Below are 18,823 nucleotides of genomic sequence, written 5' to 3' on the forward strand. Positions count from 1 at the left end.
CTTCGGTCCCGCGGGGGGTGGGCCGACCCGAATCACCTCCCCCCCCCTCCTCTCCCACTGTGTCGGGGTCGCACTGCAGTCCCGTACCCTCCGGCGAGGGACACTACTGGTCGGTGTACTCCACCCCAGGGGATGGGGCGCACCAGACCAACCAGCTCTGCCGACTGCGTGCCAGCATTTTTGGCGGCCGCCGGTGCCGGCGTGTGACGTCACTGCAGAGTATAATGACGTCACCGTGCCAGGCGGTATAAAGCCGGTCGACTGTGGGGCGGCGTGCACAGACCAGGTGAGCACCAGTCGCATATCCCGGCAGCACACACTCGTCCCGTCTGAACAGTCATGATGTGCAGCGCAGTCCTCGGCCTGACAGTGCTGGTGGCAGCGGCGGCGGCGGCGCCCAACAACGCCTACTGGAACTGGAACCCGTCCTATAGCGGTAAGTCGATACTGCCGGCATATGCCTCAGGGCGTGGGCGTGCGGGCTGTGGGGTGGTATGCGTTTTCATCACACACTTTGTGGTGTAATCCATGCAAGATTTAGCTCAAGTTTAACTCAAAGATTTTTTTGTACCTCTGTGCTATTTGATATTCATCTGCATTATATCTTCGCATTATTTAAATGACATCCAACAGCTATCCAAAGAGATTTCATTTTCATGCATTGATAGGCACTAATGACTTCGAAGTTTCGAAAGCTATGCGTTTATTGTTCCGTAGCCTCAAAAAGGTCAAGTTGGCCTTTTATACGACCCAGGATGGGAAATCGGGAAAATAATTCAGATATGTCATCATGAAAACCGTTATTCCATTTTGGACAATGCGCAATAACAATATTTTTCATATCAATGTTATGCAAATTTAATGATGCAATATGCAAGCATGTCACATAGCACGCCAATCCGTAAACTTCCCGGAAAATTCTCGTCCCATTCTCTTTCCTCGTAGCGTTGTCAGCGTGGCCACGGACCTTTTTGATATGTTCTGGCGTTACCTTTTTTCCATTGAAAAAACGTACAAAATTGAAGTTTACTTGAACCCAAATAAAACTGGCGCAATGTGTACCGCCACCTTCAGCTTCAAAACGTTCCTTGTTTCAAGCTCTATCAATATCAGTCGGCTAATCGTGCATTTATTAAAAACTGAGGTGGTACCTGGGGGGTAGAAGCACCCAAAGTCGGGTCTCTTTAACATTGGGTTGGTGGTGAAATTCTATGATTTGGGACTTTGCTGGCTTCCTCGTCTTACATTATATCAGTGGGTACGCCACCTTCAAGCTATACTGATAGAGCTATCAATTCTAAAACTACTGGCGCTTGTTTCGGCATCATTCGACAAATACCCAACTGGTACCTTGGGGGTAAAAAAACTTCCGACTGGAAAATGTAGAGGAAGGTCATGGGTTCAAATCTCATCGCCGACAGAGTTTTTGCGTGTTCGGGTATTAACCCGCGCCCTGCTGGGGGGGGGTGTTTGAACACCCCCCCCCCTTGTGGTTTGTCGCGAATATCTCAAAAACGGCGGCGCGGAGCGCCGCCGTTTTTGGTACACCTTATCATACATCAATTCTACACATGTTGTGAAAATTTCAGACCAAGGTCATTCAAGGTCAGGTAACCAGGTCACTTGAAGTGACCTCACCTCATAAAAAGTTTCAATGTCTGTCATAGCTACACCGAGTGACCAATCGCTTTGAAACTTTCAGCGATTGCTAAGAGCAATAGCATGTACAAAATGTATATCTCAGAATTTTGATATCAATGACCTAAGGTCAGGTCAATTTTGCGACCTCCCCATTATAAGTCAATGGGAGAAAATTGAAATGCGCCTCTTTTGGACAAAAGACATTATAAACACTCCCAAACACCGAATTACAAGTGGTTTAGACACACTGAACATGAAAATGGTGTCCGTGACCCTTGTTTATGCCCTGAGGTCATCTTAGGTCACGAATGGTATCTAACCGTTTTTCGCAAATAACTTTTGATAGAGGCATGCTAGAGCGATGAAAACGCCTTAGATGTGTTCAGCTCGACGATACGGATCGACTGATATGCAACATGACCCTTTCCGGTCAGGTCATGACCTTGACCTGAGGTCAAATTTTCAAGTTGACCTTTCAAGGTCAACTTATAGTTCATTCGATGCGTCTTGACGAGAGGAACACAATGCCGGTAAAAGTAAGCTCGTACAAGGCTTGAGTCAAAGGTTATTGCAGAAAAACTGTTTCCGAAAAAAACAGCTATTTTTGCAGTTTTTGCCCCCTGCAGGCAAAACCGTTGACGTTAGGTCAAATCTGAGAGAATTACTCAGAAAGGGCTTTAATAGGGCTATCGAATGCGTTTTTCCGCGGCGCTGTAGCTCTATTGGTTCTCGAGTTATGCGTTGGCTTCTTGGAAATTTTCGACATTCGACCTGGAAATCGGCGAAATTTTGCCTTCAATGACCTCTGGTGACCTGACCTTTGACCTGACCAAAAAATTGACCGAAGTGATTTCGTCATTATTTTTGACGCTCTTTCGAACGCCGCCTTCCGCGTATCGCTACGTGGCCCAGGAGCCGAGTTACAAGGGCGGGTGTTCAAACACCCCCCCAGCAGGGCGTGGAAATCCAGGACCCCCAGCCGGACGCGGGTTAATATGACCGAACGCGTTTACCACTAACCACCGATATCTTAAGAGCCAATGATCCCTACCAAGTCCCGCGAGGTGACATTCGATAGGACTCTCCAAGACCTTTCCAAGGCGTACTTAATTTCAAGATCAAGGTCAGGCTTTATGCCGCTTCTGTATGGTGTAGCCCACGGCCAGCAATATCGGCGGCCTCTGCTCGAAATTCAGCCGAAGAGAGCGTTTTGAACTAGTGTACATAGATACTCGATCAGCAGAAGTGCGATAATAAGTACGTGTCCGGGGTCAAAGTTAGAGTCTTCAAAGAAGCAATGGCGCCCATAGTGCTGAAGGTGTCACAACAGTGGAAGAAAATCCTCAGAAAATAAGACATTTGTGATGAATATTGGAAATATTGAAAGACAATATTGTAAAAAATGTTTTTAGGACTCTGTTGATTGTATTTCAACTCGATTGGTACCACTTCATTCGCCATGACGTCTTTTATTTTCATGGCCATCACTACATCCCCCAATTACGGAACGGCTGTGCGTGCGGCCCGGGTGTTCCGTTATTACGGAAGGCGCCCAGCTGGTGGCCGCGCTGACAACGCTACGTCATGACATTATTTCTATCTTGCTTGCGATACCTTCGATAGCATCACCGCTCCATTGTGCGTTACCGCCACATAGGCAGCCTCACCCTGCAGTACTCGATCCCTCTGGGGACCGTCATTCCATTGCAGTTACGTGTGGCGTGACATGCCGCCAATCTCAGCCCACTGACACCGTTATATCCGGGGCATGCAGGCGGGAGGCTCTCCCCGTCAGCCACCGAACGTGGATGATAAACGGGCCTTTACGTCCGAACAGGGGCACCAGTGGAACAACTGTGGCTTACATACTTGCCGTCAAAACTGGGAACCGACTCTCAAATGCAGCTCTATATGTGACATAAGCGTTACCAAAGAATGGACCAGTCTAATGCTTTTCCGCTAAGAGTGCTATTGACTGGCCTTTTTGCCTTCTCATCTAGAGCCTGTGTCCTTTTGTTTGTTTTATTGGGTTAGGCCCTTTCGGTCCAATTAGACCATAGCCTGTGTCCAACGTCCCCGACCCTTATACCCAATGCCCATCCCAGCCGTAGCTCGCATTCACCCCATCATATCGGTCTGCTACTGCCCCGCAATGTGGCACCTCTGCACCCTGTTGTTTCCCGTTCCCGAACAGTTAAGACACTGCGCCGATTTCCCGGCGGTTCCCGTCACAATTTCACGGCCAAGGTCGAGGGCGCCGTACTGCGCCGGTCGCCGCCGCCCCAATATCAGCTGGCGGGCCAGGGACAGAACTGAACTGGGTCGGACTAATCACGAACCAGCAGTAATTACTGTGCTACGCGGTAGCAGTAGCTCACTGCAGCCAATCAGGTGACACTCAGAAGCGCTGCGAGGCTACATTACTATATCACAGCAGTCGCCAGTCAGGCACGGAATAAGAGGTCAGTATTTTGAAGCCATTAGCAATGGGTAGCATGGCAATTCATATTTCATGGTAATTAATGTTAGCTGAATTAGATGCAACCATCAGCGGCAAAACGATATGACGAGACATGCTACTGCGAAGCAAAAAGTTCTTTTGCATTTCTATCCACTATCAAAATTCGTGAGCATAACAGGGCGTATCACACTCATCCAAACTTAAATGGATGCGCAGCTATTTTAGGCAATTAATCACTGTTCTTCAATCTCAATCCACTATTTAGTGGCTTCCCTTGATTTGATAAATTCACCTAACACGGTGCTACAAGAAACAACCGGTGACTTTCAAGGCACTTATCACCGTTTCACTTTATTATTGCAAACAGTCATAATCTTTATATTATTGGTAATAAATGTAAACGTGTTAACATTGTGAGAACACGAAAATATCGCTTTTCGTGAATGCAGCATACCTACTTGTGACATATACCTATACGGCCCACATTCCTGTTGCCTCTGGGCTCTGGCCCTTACGTGACCTACTCAAAATAAGCATCACTACGTCATCCACCGACCATCCAGCCGTATTTGTGATGCGGTGGTGTGCAGCGGAGCGCACCAGGAGCCCGCTGAGCTACCCACACAGGCCGTGGTGGGTGCCAGGCTGTGAGCCAGCGGTACCACCCGGAAAAGACGAGGTCATTGGAGAGGATTTCCATGTCCTGAACTGACGGCAGATCTGCGCGGCGTCTGCCACAGCACGCTAAGAGTTTATGACTTCCATGTCATTGGCCGCTAAACATGTGCATGAACAGAAATACGACATACCGTGATTCATAATGGAGGGATTTACAAGTGTTTATTGGCATGTATCATGCTGCAATAAGACGTATGAGGTATGTACTATTTATGCAGTAACTCACTACAGCGTTTAATGAATCCAAAAAATAACATGTTTCTAAATAGTCCGCCATTCCCAAAACCGCTAAAGGCTGGAACACAGTTCTCACATGTGGAAATCGCGTCTCACTCCGCCAATTAAAATACATGGCATATTTTTTTCGCTCGAGACTTGCAGGGACGAGCTAGCTACGGGTTGTAGGGGAGGTGCCACGGCTCAATGCAATTATCAGAGCACTCGGTAGCTTTAGAATCTTTGAAGGCTCCATCTGAAAGGTTCTGTTCAAAGGTCCCTGTCGACAGCCATCCACCGCGCGTTGCCCCCTAAACAGCCCCAATTGGTTGCTGCATCTTCTATGCATCTCACCCACCCGGCAACAGTTGCAGTTCGGAGCGGTACCCACTACCCAGTGACCCAGTGCCCCGTGGAGCTGATGCAGCGGGACAGTCATTACCCAATCGTCCACTGAAGTGGGCCCGGCCCCTGTTGAGCTCCTCTCACTAGGCAGGACAGACCATTGCTCTGATGGATGACAACTAGGCAAATAATGGGGCCTGCCCGGCTGGGACCACATCGCATCGCTGTTTTGCCTTGGGTCATGCGCTGGTCTTCTGGCTGGCAACAAGTGAGCGGTCGTGTGTTTCTCTCCAATCAGGGGGCACGTTTGGGGTGCGCGGCGTCCAGAGCGAGCACACCCGGTCATTATTTCTGCAAATGATTGTACTTCACTGCGGACGAGCCCCCCACAATGTGCCGCCATGAGCCATCACCAGGACACAGCCGCCGGTGGCACAAACTACTATCGTAACGATTTGCATCGACTTACTGACCCTGTTCTGGTTCTGCAAAACCGTTGCAAATTGCTAGCAACGTTCTCGAACATCTTTCAACACAGTCATTATCCTATCTCGGACACCACCATTCGTGGCTATCGCTTACCGCGTGTGTTGCGCGGTGGGGTTTGCCGCAGCAGATGCGACCTTGTGCAGGTCATGTCGGACTCGACAGCCCCTGCGTTCGTGGCGCTATTCGTGTGCCAATGTTCCCAAGGAACCTGTCACTAGAACGTGACTGTAATGAGGCATTGATATCGACGGAAGGGACTGTTACCGCGGGGTGAAGGGACGGACTTTCAACGTGGAGTAAGCAGTAAGCAGGCACTAAGCAGACGGACCATAAAACCATCGAGGGTAAAGAGACCGGCTGCCAAAATCAAGGACAAGGGCGGGCACAGAGTGTCACAACGATGGGGGGGGGGCGTGGAAAGGACCTCATTGGTGGGACTGGGAGGACATCGCCAAAAGGATCAGACGATAGTGCCACGGCGTGTCACTTGGCACATTACCGAGGCTGCTGGCACAGAGTGATCCTCATGACGTAATGCGGGCCTCCGCGGCTTTTCCAGCTGTGAGTGTGGACCATCAGAGTTGACATCTGCCCGGGGCTTCCCAGGTTTGTAGGTCGGTTCAGCTCGGTCTGAACACAGAGCCTCGTGACGTAGGGATGAGATCACACCGGAGTTCATTTGGGGCTCACAGAGGATTGGAAATGAATGATGGCAATGAAAAGTGCGCGGCTGTTCCTAGCTCTTCACACGTTTGTCTTGCAATCCCTGAGCACGTAATCATTATACATTCAACTAAGATCTTTTGGCCAGTATCTTAATAAAGAATCTCATTTCTTCTCACTTATGTGGACGTGGCCGAAAGTTATTCAGTCGATACCAAAATAGCTTCCATAGGAAAAGAACGGAACATTGCATCGTGTCGTTTACTGCTAACTGAAACGTAATTCATTCCGCACATAGTTGTGGGTTCGTGACGTGGCTTCAACAATCCTGAAGCGCTGCACCAGTCCCGGTATTCACTAATCCGCAGCAAAGTTCGCTGAACGACCAGCCAATACGGTCGGGGCAGTGGTGCAGCTGGTGCCCCGGCTGATGGGATCAGTCACCTGTCCGCTCACGTGACAGATGGGTCCGTTTTCTCCTCAGTCACCTGACCAGTCACGTGGCTGGTCACGTGACTTTTGTCGACATGACTGCAGCCGAAACGAACAGCGACCGAATTTCACATTCATAAATGCTAAAAAAAGGTTGGAATTCACCACCCTGCTGCTTTCATCCACAATCATCTGTAGTCACTAGTCAGTCCACACATGAGTTGGGCTATAAGAATGATAGCACATGCATACAGAATAGTAGGCTGCTTAGTGCTCATTCTGACATCCTATCTAACAGTTCGTGTATTTCTGTGTTCCAGCGCAATTCGGCCGGTTGCCTCAGACATTCGGCAACGCGCCCCAGCACGGCACGTTCGGATCTCGTCAGGATGTCGGTGTCTGCAGTCTGCCCATCAAGAAAGGTCCCTGCAAGGCGGCTTTCGACCGGTTCGGTTTCGTGAACGGCGTCTGCCGTCCTTTCCTCTACGGCGGTTGCCAGGGTAACGGCAACAACTTCGTAACGCCTCAGGAGTGTCAGCGCGCCTGCGGCAGGGGCAGAGTCGGCAGGGGCAACTTCTGAGCTCCTGGTACGAAACCAGACTACATGAGAGAGAGAGAGAGAGAGAGAGAGAGAGAGAGAGAGAGAGAGAGAGAGAGAGAGAGAGAGAGAGAGAGAGAGAGAGAGAGGCGGATACACCGCGGGTCTCAGCCGGCCCAACTCACGCGCTATGGATGAATGCTGTGTTTACTTATCAAAGAGAAAAGTTGACTGAACGGGTTCGGTTTGGAGTTGTGGCCCTATGTGCGTGTCAAGCAGACAAGTCTGAGCTGTGAATGTATCATAATAGTGGATCTAAAATGCTGATGGTGACTCACACCCCATGACGTATTCCACCAGCGGTATTTAAGTCTGATTCTGACTATGTGCGTCGTAGGGGAAAGTGGGGTAAGACGGTCAAGGTAGGTAAGACGGGCACCCCCTCTGCAGACCAAACCAATAGCGCTACGAGCGAGAAAAATTAGGACCAGAATAGCCTTTCCCACTACACACCGCCATTGAAGTCTGGTGAATTTGTGTTCGGTCAATAATCTTTTATTTTGATTTCTTTAAAACACTCATTTCATTGAAAACATTCATAATGTATTGTGCAAGCTTTTGTGTGCAGCACTATAGAGTTAAAAACTGGCAATCACTTGTGGCACACTCATATGCCTCCAGTGTTCATTCACCGCGGATTTGCTTTGTCTGCATCAAATTGTCCACAGAGAAAAATCGTGCTGAACTTCTGACATTGAGTTTGGGGTAAGACGGGCAACTATGAATCCGATGGGTCTGTAATGGTAAAAATATTTTTGTTGCTGTAGGAAAAAAGAAGCATTTCTGATAAGAATATGTTCGATTCCGATACTCACAGACATGTTAGCAATATTCCTTCGGCACAGTTTATTCTCGAATAATGAATGTGAAAAACGGCTCTACATGGCTTCTGAACTAGGGCCTATATACGAGTATACGCCTTCTGCACGAATCTCGTATACTGCCATTTCCGAAGCACTTGAGACCAACGAGCGACTGTATCAATGCGGCTAATCTCGGGCATTTGCTGCGAGCTGTGCTGGTCGGTGAAAGAAGCTGGCCGTCTTGCCCTACCCATGTGACCGTCTTACCCCATGGAGTGGGGTAAGATGGGTTTTTGCAAGGTTTTGCAAAAATAGCTGCAGTTTATTTGTTGAGTCAGGTCTAAGTCTCATCTTCTGGCAAATGGAAGTAAAATGTCTGTAAAAGGTTTTCACTCAGTTTCCCGTTTCTATGATGTTTCTAACCGGCCGAAAAATGGCTCCAAAGTTAAGGTGCCCGTCTTACCCCACTTTCCCCTATGTGTGCGCGTTTATATTCATGTCAGTGTGACTTGTGAGTGTTTTTTATATTTAGTTTCATGCATTGCCTTGAAATAGATGTTATACATCATTGCAGTGTTCGCCACGGGCCGCAAAATCCTAGTCCAGCCCAGCCCAGGCCCATGGGTACACAGCCCGGCCCAGCCCGAGCCCATTCATGGTAAAAGTGTCAAAGCCCAGCCCGGCCCAACCCGTCAAAAATGAATGGGTTAAAAATCATTGACACCGCACAGGTACCCAAAGGTAGCAAAGAAACAATATTTTGCGAGCCGCATACACAATGCACATTGCGTGCGTGCTTTATTGACTCGTTTTTGAGTCTTGCACAGTAATAAGCTATGTAGTTATAGTTTTTGTCTCAGTTGTGAGCCCCTGACTCCACTTAACAGTTCATGGCCCAGCCCATCCACAGCCCATCGATCCTTCATATTTGAGGGCCCAGCCCAGCCCGTAGCTCAGCCCAGCCCATGGTCCATTGGGCTGGCCCGGCCCATGGCGAACACTGCATCATTGCACAGAGCAAATGCCTGATTCATGTGTCATGGTAGTCATCCCTTATTCATAAATGACGCGCTTTCCATCTTGCAATGTGATGTATGTACAAGTATATCATTTTGTTATGGGAATAAAGCTCACTATTGAGTTGCGTGTTAACCGGGGTGGAATTACTGTCAATAAATATGCAGTGATTATAACTGAGCGTTATCAATCCCAGCTCAAAAAGAGCATACAGGCACACCGATACGCTACTACTGGTCTGTTACGGTCGCGGGAAACGCTCGGCACAGAAAACGAGGGAACCATGACACATAGGAGAACGGTGGTGCCAGAGGACGGGGGCTATTGAACTATGCATAGGTGCGCATGTTTCGTAATGTTACGGAGGGTTTTCTGCATATTATAGGCATGCAATATGCATGTGGTCTCCTTAAAAGTTGAATAAATTGAAGGCTAGTATGCGCATAAAATGTGATCTTAGACTTCGCCTCAAGATGAAGCTAGGATGTTGCCCTGTCTTTTGGTCTACATATATATGCAGGCACACCGTGTTAAGAGTAAAACAGCTGCTGATGCTTTTCTTTAGGCTTCCTATTGTAGAGGGCTAACCGCTCTAGGAACTGACGGGATGTTATTCTACCAGCTGTTCCCGACTCCAAACAATATTCAGCCTTGAACGAATTAGCTGAAGCCAAGTGAGCCTGGGCCATCGAAACCGGTACTTCCCCGACTCCATAATCAGCCCCAGCCTTTAACACACAGACAACCCTGGCTTCCTATAACTGGGATCCGTTCAATATGTATAGCAGCCGTGTGCTGAGCTGAAATGTCAGGGTCTGTTGCTGGTTCGCTGAAGCGCCAGCCATCGCAAGGCTCTGACTCTGAGTCGGTGACCAAAGTGAGTTGGTAATTTTGATGTCCTGTATCCACACACGGGGAAATATCGAGCAATGTCAAGCTAAGTATACTCGTCAATAGCTCAAACGCTGCAAATGTCGGCTCTACTAAGTAAAATGTTGTTGCTATATTTTCGTGACAAATAAGCAAGACGTCCTTGACACAATGCAAAAATAAGTAAATGTATCACGAGTGAGCTCGTTTTTATCCAACACTTATAGGATAGCTCACAAACATAGGCAGTCATATTAACCCACACAATTTTTACCCGTAATAGGATAATGTAAAAGCATTACAGAAGTTCAGATATCAGTAACCTGCACTTCCTTATTCTGCCCAGTACCCATCCCTTTTCTTCAATACTCAATCATCCAGGGCGTGGTTGCATGAGAAACAAACTCAAAACTCATGAGCGTCACCAAGTCAAATGGAATGTGAACAAAATGCGGATGTATTTTGGGATTAAGCGTAATTGCTGACACGCTAGTGGTGAATAACGTTAAAACAGCGCTCATTCACCGCTAAACCGCAGCTGGGCAATTCCAACTATTATGAACGCTGTAGAGAGGTCACTAAGTGCTGACTGGCAGTGAACCAAAGCGCTGACGCAGCGCGAAAATCCAAAATATTGGCGCAGTGGAAACAGATAGACTGGCAAAATACTCTAACTCGTCCCAACGGCCAACCAATGCACAATGCATGGAAACGAACGGTTGAAGTGCGCCGAAGATGGCCGTCTGGCTGAACAGACGTCAAGGAGCACATGTGCGACTCGAACGTATTATCGCAGGGTGCGCGGTCCAAATCATTCAAAAGTAAGGATAGGAGAGTTAGATCCACGAATCATTTTTTCCTTATATAGCTCCAGTATTTCAAACGACGGATTAGCGGAACAAACGATTAAGCCAGGACGGACGAACCAGAGTCTATTGCGTGCAGGCTCCCAGCTCTGCTATCCTGACGGGAAATTCCGGATTGTCGGGAGAGTTTCGAGTCGAAGTTTATCGTGCCAACATAGTCATATAATGCTCGTCTGACTCACCGACCAAAGCTGACTGCAGCTGCTCTCAGCGAGCACTGACAATGCCGTCAGGGCTGTCGGGAGTCACTTATATCGAACCCAGGACTTCCTCCGGCGACTTTGGGCTCTATGCTGTTACCGCCCTGCGACTCTCGCGCCAAGTATGGTGCTCCCAGCAGTACTACGATAAGCGGGTGGACATTTTCATACTCAGCGCAGGCTCGTCAGCATTTGATTATTTACAGCATTGCGAGCCAACATCCGAAATATAGCGTGATGTCGCTCAAAAGTGCATCCTTTCTAATCCTCTTTAGAGAATGGGCTTATTACAATGTTCAAAAATTGTATTCATGCATGTGAGGCCACTGAAACGTGGAAAAGTTCGTTCCAGTACTTTTATGGACTTCTGAGACCGGCACCATTCACCACCAAATCATACTCATTTCAGCTCACCACTTGACATCTCACATCAAGGCACATTGGTGTCACATTACTTCGCGTAAGACACTTAAGTCTTCAGTTTCTACAAAGAAGTGCACCACGCTCTCATATTGATCGAGAAGGCACGGCTCTTTTTCACCACCGGAATGCCAGCGGCTAGGACAATAGTTCCAAACCACAGCGCTGCCCTACGAGACTGCACGCTCGGGCTATGTTCGTCACGCTTCCTCTCACATTTCACTGTACTCGCCGGCCACAAAGTCCAGTTTCCCCGTGAGGAAGTTGCCGGCGTCGGCTGGGTCGTTGCTCAGGTAGTACTGCTCGGCCAGCTGGCAGAAGAAGTCGAACGACAGACTCTCCCCGCTTCCCTGAGGGGAGGGGATGGGACGGGTGTCAGACTCTCCCTGCTCTCTCTGCTTCCTAATACTCTCTTTCTTGTCCTCTTTTACCCTTCTGATGACATGGTCTCATAACTTCCATGAGGGGAGTGGGATGGGGGCGGATGTCAGATTCTCTCTTTCCCCCTCTCTCTCTCTTTCTCTCTCTCTCTCTCTCTCTCTCTCTCTCTCTCTCTCTCTCTCTCTCTCTCTCTCTCTCTCTCTCTCTCTCTCTCTCTTGTCTTCCCTACTCTTCTGTTCTCCCCTCCCTCCCTGTCTTTTCTTCCTGCCCTTCTTTTCCCTTTATCATATCCACCTGTCTTTCCTTCCAGCAGGACCCCTCACACTCGAGCTCAGTATAGCCAGCAGCACGAGGTTATTGGTCAGAGAATCAGATTAGCTCTGCCCATGCACGGTCTGACCCTGAACGCTGCCCGGTTCCTGCCCGAGCGAACATAAGCCGGCTGCGGTGCGCTTCAGAGCACGCTGATAGCCGGATTGCAACAGGTGCACTGTGCGGTCTCGTGAACGGATTCGTGGACCGGTAAAGACGGCATTCTCTTGTCAAAAACACTCTGGTTTTTAATAACAAGATCTCGGGTTCACCGTCTTGCTCTGTTTTCTGGGGCTCGTGAGCTCTGGAATGCAATCCTTTGGTTGGTTTGCTAACACTTCAAATGATTTTTTTTTTGTTCTAGTGAATTGTTTGACGCCAAATAACAGCACTTCAGCCATGGGATGAACACTAGTTATAAATAAAAATTATCAATCAACAAATACTGTCAGGCATGAATAAGACGCTGTCAGGTCAGCAAAACGTATGCAACACCCCAGCTTGTTACCTGTGTGAACATTTTCCACGCCTGACGAGAGAAGCGCTCCCGGACGCCGAAATCGGTAAGCACATAAACGAACTCCTCCTCGTCAATGACGCCATCGCCTGAAAGACGGGTAGGTGGGTTCGGTGTACCGTTATCTGCAGAAAATTTATATCAACGCTGAACATTCCGCGCATAATTAGTTAAACAGTTAACCACTGTCTAAACGCCACATCATCGCAAGACAAACCTAAGGATTCGGTCTGTCACCCACACAAGGCTGGCGCCAAGAGGATACAGGCATAACGGCTCATAAACTGGAGCTGACAAATGAATCGCGACCTTCAGAGGATGCATGCTGATCGTAAATGTATGTACAATTGTGATAAAAGTGCAATCGTTACTGTAATCGCTTCTTTACAATTATGGAAAAGATATGTCCAGAGTTTGATCGCAATGTTAATGCGACAATTTGAAATGAATAGCAAAAACTTTTTTTTCTGTCCAGAGAACAGATGCTATGAAGCCTGTTACTGTTACACGGCAGACCATGACCTGATGTTCTGTGCTGATAAGTAACTCGTTCTACTCATGCTTATCCAAATATCCGTAATTTATCCGTGCACCTTACGCAACTTGGCTTACTTAACCTCATTCAGCGTTTCTGACCTGTGGTTTCTTAGAAGCCAGACGCTTCACACGCTGCTTCAGATTTCGAAATATATGATGCAAAACAAACGTGGGCTCTTTAAATCATACATATAACACGTAAAGGCTGTAGGCACTCAGCGAATTTGTGAACCTTTGCTTACATGATTATTATACACTCTTACCAGCAATCAAACATCACTCATGTGTTATGTGTGTTTTTCGACACTTACCTGTGCGATCATAGAGGTTGAACCTGTACTGGAGGTAGGCGTGGATCCACTCGGGCCAGGGATTTTTCTCCGTCTGTTCCTTGTCTGGCTCTGGCGAGTCCGCCGGTGCCGCCACCTCCGGGTCCGCAGTGAGGCTGGAGTTGGAGGAGGAGCTCTTCAGGGGCGCAGAAAGCAGCGCCGGGTGCTGCTTCTTCCGCTTGAAGTAAGCGCGCAGACCTTTGTATATGTTTTCCCACATTAAAAGCTGAAAGAAAATGTTTGACGGTATTCTTTTGTGGAATGACGAGGCATAATAGAATTTAAGAGAAAACTCGGCTGCAAAGTGCAAGGTGATTGGGGGGAGGATGGCAGAGTCTGTCAGTGCACCTTTGTCTGACTTAGAAAGCTAAGGCCCCAAAATATGTCCACAGAAAAAAAGATGTAGTTCCTCCCTTCATGATTGAGAAAGGTTATTGTCGTGATTCTTGACCCATGAGGACGACCCGCATACATGACGCATTTATATGACTCATTACCTATATACCGCTACAGAATGTTCACACCATACAGCTAAAACCGCAGGCACAAATGAAAACAACATAATTGGCAAAGTGTACGGAGACGCATGAGTATCTGACAACCATAACTGATGTGATACAAGAAAATCATCAACTCGACTCTCGGCAACGTAACAACCACATCCCCTCGCTGTAGGCCGCCTCACCCATTCGTTTGCGGTGATGACGTCGTCATGGTCGACGTCCGCCTGCAGTTGCAGGTCGTGCCACATGTGCAGGAACAGGTCCTCGGCGTGACGCCGCTTGGCGCTGCCCGGCTGCCAGCCACTCAGTTGGCAGATGTGGTCCCGCAGTAGACAAAAGTCGGAGAATGTCAGACGACCGTTCTTGTCGCGGTCTGGGGAAGATGTGTGATGTTATCGGATGTGGGACGAAAAGCATCACATGTGGGGGGCTGCGTGGAAGCAAATACGGTGAGGTGAGGATGTAAGATGTTTTATGCGATGGTTCGAGAGAACTTAAATGCCACATGCAATGCGTACGCTTCATTCATTCATTCATTCATTCATTCATTCATTCATTCATTCATTTACACATGACATAAGGGCATTGCCCCAAAGAAAGGTGATTCAAAAAATAGCATAGGTCATTCATTCATTCATTCATTCTTCATTCCTTCCTTTATTCATTTATTCATATTCAATTTGATTCATTCATTGGCCTGTTCGTTCGCTCACAATGTGTACGTAAGTCCGTAATGCTTTTTCTTCGAATATTTAACATTTTGATTAAGATATCGCCCTATTCATTTGCTCAGTTGAAAGCCGATTGGATTTTTGTTAGCAGTTTGACACTCCTTTTATCACCATGCATATTTCCAAGATTTCTAAAGAATGGTATTTTCATTCAAATGCTTTTAAGGAACAGTTCACTGAAAAACTTGTAAGGATCAAGTGTACATTTTCTTATGGACACACGGAGTTTGAAGCAGATATTTTGTTCACCAGTCACCTGCGTCGGTTACGGATCTAGTTACACTAGATCGTTTAGCAGGTCAGAGCCAGTTAAGTAAGAGTAACCATGCGTTATTCCTGGAACAGATCCTGCATAACATAATTCAATTAGATAAGTTTTGCATGAGTACCTAAACTACGGGTCATAGACAGATTTTGGCTAGGTCGATTGGAGGTAAACATGTTTTATCTCTTGCTAGGAGGATTTAATAGTGAAGAAATTGGAGCCCAAATGTGTACCTACTGACCTAGTACATCCAGCTTTTAAAATAGAGATCTAAAGATACAAAGATAAAGGTCACCCCGTGCTGAACTGATAATAGGATAACAATGCCAGCCTCATACGCAGCTGGTGAAGTAAAATCTCCGTGCTAGGCAAAATACAGTTCAGACTTCAGATGCATTTCCAGCTGTTACAGGCAGCATATAACATTTCGCACCCATTACCCAATAAAATGCATGTCGTCTGAGCTGTATGTCGTCTAGAAAGCTTTTAAATAGATTCAAACAATTCTTTCTAGCTTCCTACCAGATGTCTGTCCCAAGCGTTACAGAAGATTCAAGCATAATAACGTCACTTTTGACACGTGAATGTCTGCATGGCACTGTGGCACAGTGATAACCCTCTTCTGGTAAGCGTCTGGTATTACAGTAGTGCACGGCTGTCGTAGAACACATGGCCAGTCACGGGCACGTGCACGGTGCACGGATAACAACGGCGTTGAAAAAGAAGCGATGTGTCTAGAGGGCAGCAGCAGTCAGCACAGATGACGGGAGCGTCGAATCAACGCCACCGTCTCATCGAGGCCAGTGGGTGAGCCAGACACAACAGGGATGCTTATTAGTTATTACTTCAAAGAGATATATCCCGATAATTTGCAACTGAAGTTTGAATAATCTGTATTCAACGTTATATGCACAAATAAATGATAAATGTGGCTCTAAAAGAGCAATGGTAAGTGGTAACAGTGAAAAAGTAAAATCAAGAGTGAGACCCGTGTGTTTTCAGCTGGCCGATGTTAACGGTAGGTATAAGGCTTGTATGGCTTTTCAAGCTCTGAAGGTGAAAAGGCGGTCTTGAATAATTCGACCATAATCATCAGACACCAATGAGGTAACCTGCAAAAGTGAGTACAGTGCAGTTGAACCATTTAACCCTCGCCCATGTATTGGTGTTTTGCCAGCCACGAATGTATAAGGGGGGGGGGTCCGTTGGACCCCCTTGCCGTTTCGCCCCTGATAGAGCTAGAGCTTCGCGGTAAAAACGAGCGTGTTGCCCGTGACGAGTGAAAGCCGCGATGATCCCTAATTTTAAGGTTCTAGATCATTGGTTAACCTTCCAGGTCACGTCAATGACGCAAAAGTCGGAAAAATCGAGACCTGTTAGAACGTCGTAAAGTGTGGCTGCCATGAGGTTTATCGGGGTGCTGATCACGAATACATGTTACTTTTGATCACAGGTGATGTCTTCATGTATTTAGGCTAGGTCGGGTCAGGTCAGGTCAGGTGAACCAGTAGGGGCCGGTCCTGCCGGGTATTTGTAGTAGGTGTCAGCCGCTGACAGTTTCGTAAGATGGTACAAAGACACCAAAACTATTTCGTAAATGTTAAAATAGTTGCTAAATTCAAATTCAGCTAAAAAAACTAGCCTAAAATATGTGAAACTCGAAAAAGTGGACCGAGGTCATCAAAGGTAAATGACCTGACCTAGCCTTCAGGTGACCTTGACACCTACCCCAATGCATGGGACCAACACCAAATCACATGTCTGAGTGCTTGAAACCACGAAAAGACTGCAAACGCGTGGCTAATGCGAGCCGACATACGCCGAATCGCGATTCCGGCCAAATATGATCTCGAAAAGTAGGTCACAGGTGAAAGGTAATTTGGGTCAGGGTCATGAAATTTTCAGGGTACGTATAAAATTGATAAACGCGAGAGTAATGAAAGTTTTGCCGCGATCGACCGCTTTTTACGCGAGTTATTTGCGAAAAACCGAGGGGGCTCGTTCGACCCCCCCCCTACATTTTGTTATTTAACCCTACGGTATACGGGCGAGGGTTAAATAATTACAAAATGTATTCGTGGGTACGTATTTCATTATCATGCTCATGTGCTAGCTTACCTGCTTCAATTTCAATCAACCACTAACCAGTCAGCTATGCTAACAACTTGTCTAAAGTTGTTTTTGTCCCCAGTTAGTGAGAGACTCAGTGCCGTGATGTCCGTATTTACGTGCCGCGCTCTGAAACACACTCACCGAAAAATACGAAGAACTCGTGGAGTAGCTTCTCTTTTTGAAATGGCGACAATTTACTGTGCGTTGTTCCGTCCACGACATTTCCCATTTTGTCGCCGACTGAAGTGAAGAACTTCCTGCGGCAGAAGAAAAGGAAAGAATGACCGGAGAGTCAACACCGAAGAAAGGAATGTTTGGAAAGACGGAAACAGATCAGTTAGAAAGCGCCATTTATGAGACAGAGCGCATAATGAGCAACGCAAGGTAGAAATTAGAGATGTCAATCGGATAGCAACTTTTTGGGGTTACCGATACCAACCCGATGCCAACTTGTTATTTGGTATTTCAATCCTAATGCATTTGACCTTTCATTAGTGTTATGAGGCATCATTAATATACATATATTATCAGAGGGCCTCGGCTAACATGTTAACTGGTGGGCCAAATGGCCCACCAGTGACCCGAAATGGCCCACCAGCCTCAAAGATCTGGCCCACCAGTAATTTTCCAAAAAATATAAGTTTTCACATTTTTCACATTTCAAATTGAATTAGCAGATCTTATCGTACATTTTCAGGCTGTTAAGTACCCATCGGTGAAACATATTTTTGTGAAAAAAAACGTCAACCTATTGTTTGCAATACCCTCTTGCGGGTAAAAAGTGGACTATAATACCCGCAGCTTAAAAAAAAAATCCACCACCTCACCGGATTGGACCAATGGACGAGAAACGGACGGCGTCCGGTGATGTCCGGGGGATGTCCGTTCGTTTCCGTTGGACGTCCGTTTCTCATCCGTTAATATTCGTTCCATGTCCGGTTGTCCGGTGTGCTCAACCGGACACCACCGGACATGAAACGGATATTAACGGATGACAAACGGACGTCCAACGGAAACAAACGGACATCACTGGACGCTGACAGTTCTCGTCCGTTTCTCGGCCGTTGGTCCAATCCGGTGAAGTGTGACCAAGGCTTTAAATTTTATGCAATAATCGTGAAAGACGTCTGCCTCTGTCAATTACAGATTCGGCGGCTTCCAGCTGATCGAGGTCTGCGAGAGCTCTTGCAAGCTTTCCGATCGATCGAGTGGTTGCAGTCACATAAGCATCTGCCGCAGACCAGTCGGTTACAAGAAAAACTACGAATAAAGAACAGACCAGTTCAGACGGTCGGGGATAAGCCTGCAAGCGATCTCAGACGGCTCGCCGATAGACACGATATAAGCCAGAGTCAAACTAGAGGTAGTGTCGGCGACTTCCAGGCGATTGAAGTCTGCAAGCGATATTATGCGTCTTCACGACCGGTATGATGCTTG

The 18,823-nt window shown here is 47.3% G+C and overlaps 2 protein-coding genes across 3 annotated transcripts in view; one reads left to right on the plus strand and one right to left on the minus strand.

The window, feature by feature from the left end:
* The first annotated feature begins 270 nt into the window (after positions 1–270).
* On the plus strand, positions 271–9,466 carry LOC122364050 (PI-stichotoxin-Hcr2j-like). The gene is made up of 2 exons (XM_043334093.1): positions 271–436; positions 7,246–9,466. The coding sequence occupies exons 1-2, from the start codon at positions 340–342 to the stop codon at positions 7,503–7,505; spliced, it is 357 nt and encodes a 118-aa protein (XP_043190028.1). The 5' UTR covers positions 271–339; the 3' UTR covers positions 7,506–9,466.
* Positions 9,467–11,533: 2,067 nt separating this feature from the next.
* The window catches only part of LOC122364052 (calexcitin-2-like), a 36,586-nt gene continuing 29,296 nt past the window's right edge, over positions 11,534–18,823 (minus strand). The window contains exons 2-6 of one of the 2 annotated variants that reach the window (XM_043334096.1): positions 17,528–17,643; positions 14,461–14,651; positions 13,758–14,001; positions 12,901–12,998; positions 11,534–12,049 (exon numbers count right to left, since the gene is read on the minus strand). In XM_043334096.1, the coding sequence (XP_043190031.1) occupies positions 11,912–12,049; positions 12,901–12,998; positions 13,758–14,001; positions 14,461–14,651; positions 17,528–17,643 (787 nt within the window). In that variant the 3' untranslated portion in view covers positions 11,534–11,911. The remainder of the gene's footprint in view (positions 12,050–12,900; positions 12,999–13,757; positions 14,002–14,460; positions 14,652–17,527; positions 17,644–18,823) is intronic. The other variant, XM_043334097.1, reaches the window with a different exon arrangement.

This window comes from Amphibalanus amphitrite, unplaced genomic scaffold (genome assembly GCF_019059575.1).
Source record: "Amphibalanus amphitrite isolate SeventyFive unplaced genomic scaffold, NRLGWU_Aamphi_draft 000654F_arrow, whole genome shotgun sequence".
In the NCBI taxonomy this organism is placed as follows: domain Eukaryota; kingdom Metazoa; phylum Arthropoda; class Thecostraca; order Balanomorpha; family Balanidae; genus Amphibalanus; species Amphibalanus amphitrite.

Bases quoted from the DNA above. Each gene is read 5' to 3' on its own strand.
- LOC122364050 (XM_043334093.1), top strand. From the start codon at position 340: ATGATGTGCAGCGCAGTCCTCGGCCTGACAGTGCTGGTGGCAGCGGCG. The intron at 437-7,245 runs GTAAGTCGATAC...TCTGTGTTCCAG, and splicing joins CTGGAACCCGTCCTATAGCG to CGCAATTCGGCCGGTTGCCT.